Genomic DNA, 9,128 nt, shown 5'->3' with positions numbered 1-9,128 from the left:
GGGGTATTTCAAAATGAGAGAAAAGGAGACTGACTGCTTTGAACACGAGAGACCACATGACTTCTGGGTTTACATTCCTGGCAGAGGTGTGTTTTTAATTCTCGCTCCCTTCTATTTTATCAACGGTAAGAGGCTGTGTTTTGTATGCGTTTCCCTGAGACTGATGAATGATATTCCATTGTTACTGAAGTATAACATTAATACATTCTTCCCTCTCATTGGCACAGCGCACTACCATGAGGCCCTTGTTGTTTTGTTGTTCACCTTTTAGTTTTTCCAGAGTTAACTGTCAGTCTATTAATCGTGACACTGTCAGTTCACATCCTGTGTTAGTAAACAGGACATTGACAAGCACATTGATAATGAAATGCAATGATTTCCAGATAAGAATCACAAATATTAATTCAGACATTTTAGACTGTACACTTTGTGACAATCTTATTTACTGTATTTACATTCTTAAAGAAAAAAAAAAGAATTTGAGACTATTACTCTATCCCTTAGATGACATCTCTGAGTTTCTGGTGAGATTACTTTATTGGGAGTGTTTTTTGTTTGGAGTAGAAAGCTTTGAGAAGCTATCCCTTTGTGTTTGTGTCAAATGTCTCAGCACAATCCAAAAATGTATTAACGGCCAACTAGAGTAAATGACTTTAGGAAAGCCAAGAGGTCTGTAACACTTAGAAATGCATTTCACAAGGATATTCTCCTTGACAACATAAGAACATAAAGCCGGGCCCACACCTGAGCGATCAGTTGCGCAACCAAATCACCTGCAACTGTTTTGTCCACACCTGAGCAACTAGTTGCGCAACAAGTTCCCTGCGTTTAGAAGTGTGTGCAGTTTATCTGGCAACTACCCTGACCCTGCTGGTGCTGTCGGTTCTTTCCTTCAGTCTGTCATTATCTTTAGTAAACGATGGAAAAATAAGAGGCCTCACGATTTGAAAATCAGCACCTATGTTCTTATTCTTATACAACAGTTAAGCAAATAATGGCAAAGCTGTTTTCTAAAAGTGAAGATCAAAACTAACAGCATTAACCCAATAAAAAGCTTAATTCAGAGGTATTAAAAGTTCAAACAATCTGATTGCAGTCAGGACACCAGCGATGTCCACCAAATGCAACTACAGGACCCTCCCAACTCTCCCCAGGAGGGGGGGGGGCGGGGATGTCTTCCCTCCATGGGATCCATGGGCTGTGCTATCTAACCCTGTCACTACCTGAGGGCAAAGGCCAAATACTGTTTGAATCCCCCTAAATATTGGAGGTTTGTTAATGTTTACAGCTATGGCCAAAAGTTTTGCATCAGCCTATAGAATTAACAATAAAGTCGAATGAAACCTGCTGAATAATGTTACGTTAACATATTGTGGTGAACCTCGGGACCTCTCGCTTTGAAGCATAGCGCCGATACCGCTGTACAAAAGACCTGGGCTCCCTTCCAGGAGCAGATATCGGGCTTATGTCTTCATGTTTAGATTGCGTCACGCACACAAAAGTGATGCACCTTTCAGAATGTCTTTCCAAGGAATAACATGATAAGCTGGTCTTCCACTCTAGCCGTTAATAAGCTGGACACCAGAAACTTTACACAGACTTTGCACAATTAGTTGGTACCATCATTCTATTTAATAATAGCTACCTTTGTGAGTGGGTTACTATTCAAGTCATGTGTAACCATTTAAGTAATAATATATATATATTTTTTTTTATTAAAGTCGAATAGTTGAATTACACACTGTTTAGAAAGACATGCCCCAGTAGGACCTTTTTTCTTATCTTTTGAAATGATCTTCAAGCTGCCTCTGTGGTTGCTGGCTTTGTAACATTACTTTCCAGCCCCTCTGCTGTTGACCACAAAGAGTTTGCGATTGGAACACCCATTATAGGATATCAGGTATTCATCTATTCCCTGTAATTATACAGCACTGGGGAATCGTCCTAACAAGGTATAGTTTGGTCAAACACTTCCTTTTTTACTATTTACCGAGCTGGTCCAAACAAATTTAGCACAGCTTTGCAACAACTGGAGCGACAGTATTAAGACTTCAATACATGGATTGAATAGACTTCATATTGACCTTTTTTAATAAACCAGGTAGAGCTTTTGTCAAAGAACACCGGATCCAAATACCATTTTCTTGCTGATTGGAGTTATCTGTTGAACAAGGAATTACCTTTTAGGTGTTGTGGAATTGTATTGGTTTGTATTACTGAAGGTCTTATGTAGAGATACAGTGATCAGATCTTGCCCTGCAACAATAGAAGTGGTTGTTTGTCTGCAGTTGCTGGAATCCAGCCAGTTCCATACACAGCCGAGGTGACCCCGTACTGAACCCCTGGAGAGTCACCGGCACAACCCTCACACTAAAGTACTCTCTGTCCATCTTCCATACTGCTGGGACAGGGGCATGCATGCTACTGCTCTGTGACACGAGGCTGGCTGTCGCCAAGCATGCAAATCAATCAATCAATTAATCAATCAATCAATCAATCAATCAATTGTATTTTTATATAGCGTCTTTCCTATAAAGCATCTCAAAGCACTGTACACAGTATAAAATACAAAAAGCCAAGGAAAACAAGTGTGTTTTAAGACAAGTTCATATTGGCGTCAGAATGTTTTTCCTGAGAAATCTGTTCAATAAAGCGTACAGTTCCACAGCGAGCTAGTAGTATGAAAATCGACAATGTTCCAGCCCTGTGAAACGGGCCCTTGGTGAGCACATGCTATGCATGTAGGCCCTGGTGATCTGGTTTAGCATGACATTTCTGGATCCATGGCGCCCTATCCACAGCCAGTTATTCTTCACCCATTGTCAATGACATACAGCAAATTCACAGCAAAAGGAGCCTGCTATTCAACTCATTATTGTATTGCACATGAAGTGACAGTAACAACATTACAATGTATATTTTTAAGTTGGATGCCAGCTGTCCCTGTTTTCCCTGGATCGTCCCGGTTTTAAGGAAGGTGTCCGGGGAATTCAATATAGCTTCCCAGGACACTAAATACCAGCACCATAAACTGAGTACAAGTTAGATCAATCAGGATACAATACTACTACCATAGACACACAATATGAATTGGTTGTCAATCCTATAGTAGTAATATTATCAATGTTTCCTATTGGATGAATTATACAGCATTTCTAAAGAGAGGTTAAACTTTTAACACCCCCGTTATGTTTTTTTTGTACTTCAGCGGTGGCAGCCCTGCATTGCAGTGCTAATTTGGAGCTGTTTTTCTGTTCCCAATTACATTATATATATATTGTTAACCTTGTGGGTACATCATATTTTAAAGTTTTACCATGCAACACTTAAACAAGACCATTGTATATACAAATGAAACAGGAAGTCTTGGTGTGGTATGCACATACCTAGATTAACAGTGTAGTAAAAGTGCGATACTATCACAACGACCTAAACAAGACTTGGGGGTGCTATCTCATGTATAATATCCAGTTAAAGCAGTATAAGACTTTTTTAAAACGCAATGAAAGGCCAGTGGAATTTTCATAAGGGTTGTTGCGTTGTTTTTTGTTGCAGATATAAATGCTCTCGTGTTCTTTCATGCACAGTGCTTATTATGTGTACGGCAGAAAAACCGGTGGGTCCGGTTCGGTGACAACACTGCTCGTGGTGGAATGCTGCGAGTGAAACCTGCCTGGGGATCGAGGACGGGGTGGGACCAAATGTGGTCTGTCTGTCGAGGCAGACTCCTGCGCACCTGGCATTGTTCACCTTACCGGCTACCGGGATTGTCGTTTCAGCGAAGATATTCTCTAGAACAGCAGCACCGCGACCCGGAGACTACCGGCCATGGCCCTGCTCCTCTTAGCTGTGTTGGCCTGCATTTCATTCTGTACCGTCAATGGACAAAATCCAGGTAAGTGTGGTTTTGACCGGAAGTTTTTAAAGTTTTGACTGTTTCCAGTATTTATGGCATAGCTTTTTTTTTTTTTTTTTAAGTTGGTTTTGATTATTATTATTATTATTATTATTATTATTATTATTATTATTATTATTATTATTATTATTATTAATAATAATAATAATAATAATAGTAATAATAATAATAATAATAATAATGATAATAATAATAATATGTGTTGGTCTGGTACACATCATCGCAGTCACCATTGTAGAAATCGTTGTGAAACTGGCATATTTCTCTTTCAATGTATACATTTAAGCAAACTCAAAGAGTTACATTAGCCTCGTAATCTGGTTCTTCAAAGGGTAAATATACTGTGTGTGCGTGTGTGCGTGTTGTTTAATATTCTATCCAATATCTTATTCATGTATTTTTTAGAAGTCGGGGGAGTCTGGCCAATGCACACAAGCCACTTACCTTTTTAATGCCAGACACTTTTCATAAGCACACAGACACCTCATCTTAGTACCAGTACCTAAAGCAAGCCTTGCATTGTAGCTATTATAGCTGATGTAAATGGGATCTCATGACCTTTTCAATAAATCTATCACTATATGTTAAATTGTGTTTTACTGGGTTGGGAAATTCATTCTCATGTAATATTGTCTTTTACCTTATGATCTGGGGTTTGACGTTTAAACATATACGTGCTCTAGTTTAGTTTATACTCCTGAATGTTGAACTAGTCACTCGACATTTCGATTGCATTCAGAGATACCAGTGTCGTGTTAGAAAGCGGTACATCGCGAGGAAGCGCAGTGAGCTGTGTACCACTTTTTACAGCGTACCTGAAAATAACACGACACCGGTTAATTTAGTATGTTATTAATTTGCTTTGTTGTTTCTTGCTATATGGGGAGCACTGTTTTAGCAATTTAGAATTAAGTTATGAATTTTACTTCTTTTTTTTCTCTTTATTACTGTAGTACACAGGGTGTTGAAATTGCCCAAAGGTACCTGGGTGGTTCAGTTTTCCTGCCCATTGAAACCTCCAACTTAGAAGCCAAATGATATTGTGACACCTGCTGGATGGTTTAGGCATTGCAGAATAGTTTATCTTAATTGTCAGTGAGTCATATCGATCTGCTGTACACTCTCACGAGCACATGGTTCATTCAGTCTTTCTCTGGAACCCTTATTGTGTTTAGGTTCTATATAGAACAATACTAATCTTATAAAATGGCATATATTTTCAAAACCCTATATATATATATATATATATATATATATATATATATATATATATATATATATATATATATATACACAGTACTGTGCAAAAGTTTTCGGCAGGTGTGAAAAAATGCTGTAAAGTAAGAATGCTTTCAAAAATAGACATGTTAATAGATTATATTTATCAATTAACAAAATGCAAAGTGAGTGAACAGAAGAAAAATCTAAATCCAATCCATATTTGGTGTGACCACCCTTTGCCTTCAAAACAGCATCAATTCTTCTAGGTACACTTGCACAAAGTCAGGGATTTTGTAGGCATATAGTCAGGTGTATGATTAAACAATTATACCAATCAGGTGCTAATGATCATCAATTGAATATGTAGGTTGAAACACAATCATTAATTGAAACAGAAACAGCTGTGTAGGAGGAATAAAACTGGGTGAGGAACAGCCAAACTCAGCTAACAAGGTGAGGTTGCTGAAGACAGTTTACTGTCAAAAGTCATACACCATGGCAAGACTGAGCACAGCAACAAGACACAAGGTATTTATACTGCATTAGCAAGGTCTCTCCCAGGCAGAAATTTCAAGGCAGACAGGGGTTTCCAGATGTGCTGTCCAAGCTCTTTTGAAGAAGCACAAAGAAACGGGCAACGTTGAGGACCGTAGACGCAGTGGTCGGCCAAGGAAACTTACTGCAGCAGATGAAAGACACATCATGCTTACTTCCCTTCGCAATCGGAAGATGCCATCAGCTCAGAATTGGCAGAAAACAGTGGGACCCTGGTACACCCATCTACTGTCCGGAGAAGTCTGGTCAGAAGTGGCCATCATGGAAGACTTGCGGCCAAAAAGCCATACCTCCGACGTGAAACAAGGCCAAGCGACTCAACTATGCACGAAAACACAGGAACTGGGGTGCAGAAAAATGGCAGCAGGTGCTCTGGACTGATGAGTCAAAATTTGAAATATTTGGCTGTAGCAGAAGGCAGTTTGTTCGCCGAAGGGCTGGAGAGCGGTACACGAATGAGTGTCTGCAGGCAACAGTGAAGCATGGTGGAGGTTCCTTGCAAGTTTGGGGCTGCATTTCTGCAAATGGAGTTGGGGATTTGGTCAGAATTAATGGTCTCCTCAATGCTGAGAAGTACAGGCAGATACTTATCCATCATGCAATACCATCAGGGAGGCATCTGATTGGCCCCAAATTTATTCTGCAGCATGACAACGACCCTAAACATACAGAGAAAGTAATTAAGAACTATCTTCAGCATAAAGAAGAACAAGGAGAACTGGAAGTGATGGTATGGCCCCCACAGAGCCCTGATCTCAACATCATCGAGTCTGTCTGGGATTACATGAAGAGAGAGAAGCAACTGAGGCTGCCTAAATCCACAGAAGAACTGTGGTTAGTTCTCCAAGATGTTTGGGCCAACCTACCTGCCGAGTTCCTTCAAAAACTGTGTGCAAGTGTACCTAGAAGAATTGATGCTGTTTTGAAGGCAAAGGGTGGTCACACCAAATATTGATTTGATGTAGATTTTTCTTCTGTTCACTCACTTTGCATTTTGTTAATTGATAAATATAAACTATTAACATGTCTATTTTTGAAAATATATACACCCCACTGCTGTTCAGTACAGAATGCTGTTTCTTTATAGAACCCGAATAAAGGTTCCAGAGAAAGAAGGAACAATATAAACAGTTTTGAACAATAGGATTCTATTTACAATACAAAACAATTCACATTTCTATAGTGCCTTTCACCCCAAAGCGCTTTACACAAATAATACACTCCCCATTTGCTACAGTAGACGTCCATATAAAGCCAGCTTCATTTGCACCTGTGATTCAGACACTAAAACAGTACATTAGAACATGTTGCATAGAAGAAATGATACCTGGTGGGTTGAGAGTATTTTATGTAGTGTTGGTATTAATTAATTGCACTCAGTTACCATCATTGAAATGTAATCCAAGGGTATGCTTTGAAACCACTAACCTCATTGATAAAGCCATTGTCTAGTTTCATGGAGTACCACTGGAGATCGTCGGATTCAGGGTTTAAAGTATGAATCAGTACAGCACTGCAGTTTCAATGCAACTTTTTTTTTTTTTTTCTTTGCAGTCCAAGTTCCTTATGTTCCCGGGATCACACCCAACAATTTCCCTGGGAGGGTCACCTCATCAACATTCACCCTGAAGCTTCCGCTCTGTTATTTCAGTCAGACTCTGGCAGGCTGCACCGCAGCTCAGTGTGAAATCTGGCTGGTTGTGGCTCAGGGTGTAGACGGTGAGTGATGCCCCAGGGATGGAGCTGATATTGAATTCTTAAAGACGATCAACTCCCCTTTTCATTGTGGTTTAAAGACAGAATTTCTAGTTGAAGTGATTTAAGCAGACGTTTCAGAAATCTTCCTTGTCATGCACTGCCATTCACTGTGATGGTGTGAAAGTGCAGTTTTGAAAGAAGTACATGTTATATCAAACATGCATACAATCTAGCATGGCATCATGGTTATACAATGAAAATATGTGTTTGTGTACAATGTGTTTCTTTCAAAACTGCACATTTGAGATCAATACTGGAAGATATTAAGCGTAGTTAGTTAATGTATCTGATCATCTAATCGCTTATTAACCCACCCCTTGAACATCATTGAAAATGCTTTTTGGAAGTGAAAATTTTAATTTGTAGTCACAAAAATTACGCCTAGTAATATTAAGAAATGTTGGCCTAATCAATATACCTGTATTGACAGTTTAAATAATCGGAACATGTAAACTCTTTTCACAGTGGTTTGCCCCAGTCTTTCATACCGTTGCTGTTTGATTCTACCTCTTTGTGATTGCCAAAAGATCTAATTTTTTTTATTATTATTTTCTCAACACAGGACAAAACAGGTTTGATTCCGTTAAAGGAGTGCCACTGGATTTCAATGTGAACTCCTATCAGGCTGCTTTAAACATCTGGAAAGAGCTTCTTTATGACCAAGGTGGGGACTCAGCAATCCTTTCCATGTGATGAACCGACTGCAATGCAGGTGTTCAGAGTGGGGTCTGACAGCACGTGCGTGGCTGGGCCTCCAACCTGTAATGGACCTCTTCCTGTCAATACGGACGCCAGGTAAAGCTGGACAGCAACATACTTTTGCACTTTCTTATTAGAGGAGAACATGTTATTAAAAAAAAGGTTACTCAAAACTGAAATGTTTGTGTTAAAGGACAAAAAACTGTAATGGTAAACTGAGTTTGGTTAATCGCTTATCACAATCCTACGTACAGCTCTGGCCAAAAGTTTAGCATTGCCCTATAGAATGAACTCATTTTGCATCATAAAGTCGAATGAAACCTGCTGAATCATGTTACATTAACATATTGAATTACATACCGCTTTGTAGTTTTCCATATACTTAATGAAAAACTGACAGAAATTAAAAAATGTGACATTTCAAAGTCTAACGTGAAATACTGTGCTGCTATTATGGCTTCCGGTAGACTTTTGCGATATCATTTTGTAGTTTCTTTGATTACATGATGATAAATAAAAGATCTAAATTGATCTAAATATCGTTTTTTTTATTTTATTATGTCTCAATCCTAAAATTGTAGGTGATGCTAAACTTTTGGCCACAGCTGTAGAATACTCTTTTTCTCCGGCTTGCGTTTTTAATTTCTTTCCCGTCAGTAACCAAACATCTGCTTCCACTAGTGACTGACACGTTTTGAGAAGCAGACACTGCTGAGGTGAAATGACCTAGGAAGTCTTTACTCTAGTGCAGTATCACACAGCATGTTTAAAAACTAAACAAAATAATAAATAGCTACCTAATGGAAGTGCATAAATAAGAAGTTTCACTTTTATTAATAGAATTGTGTTTTCCTGTCCTCAATTTCAGAGTGAAATATGTTCTCTATGATCCTATCGCAAGCAAAAAAGTGGAAGTGGAGTCACAGTGGTCACAACCCATCCTCCTCACAAAGGGTACGTGCCAATGTGAAGCATTAGG

At 39.0% G+C, this 9,128-nt stretch overlaps 1 protein-coding gene across 1 annotated transcript in view; it reads left to right on the top strand.

Annotated features, from left to right (window-relative positions):
- Positions 1–3,672: 3,672 nt before the first annotated feature.
- The window catches only part of LOC117430474 (uroplakin-3b), a 14,241-nt gene continuing 8,785 nt past the window's right edge, over positions 3,673–9,128 (top strand). The window contains exons 1-2 of the mRNA XM_059001710.1: positions 3,673–3,895; positions 7,247–7,411. Of these exons, the coding sequence (XP_058857693.1) occupies positions 3,829–3,895; positions 7,247–7,411 (232 nt within the window). The 5' untranslated portion in view covers positions 3,673–3,828. The remainder of the gene's footprint in view (positions 3,896–7,246; positions 7,412–9,128) is intronic.

The sequence above is a fragment of the Acipenser ruthenus genome, chromosome 26 (assembly GCF_902713425.1).
Source record: "Acipenser ruthenus chromosome 26, fAciRut3.2 maternal haplotype, whole genome shotgun sequence".
NCBI lineage: Eukaryota > Metazoa > Chordata > Actinopteri > Acipenseriformes > Acipenseridae > Acipenser > Acipenser ruthenus.
This window is presented reverse-complemented; position numbering and strand designations above follow the sequence as displayed.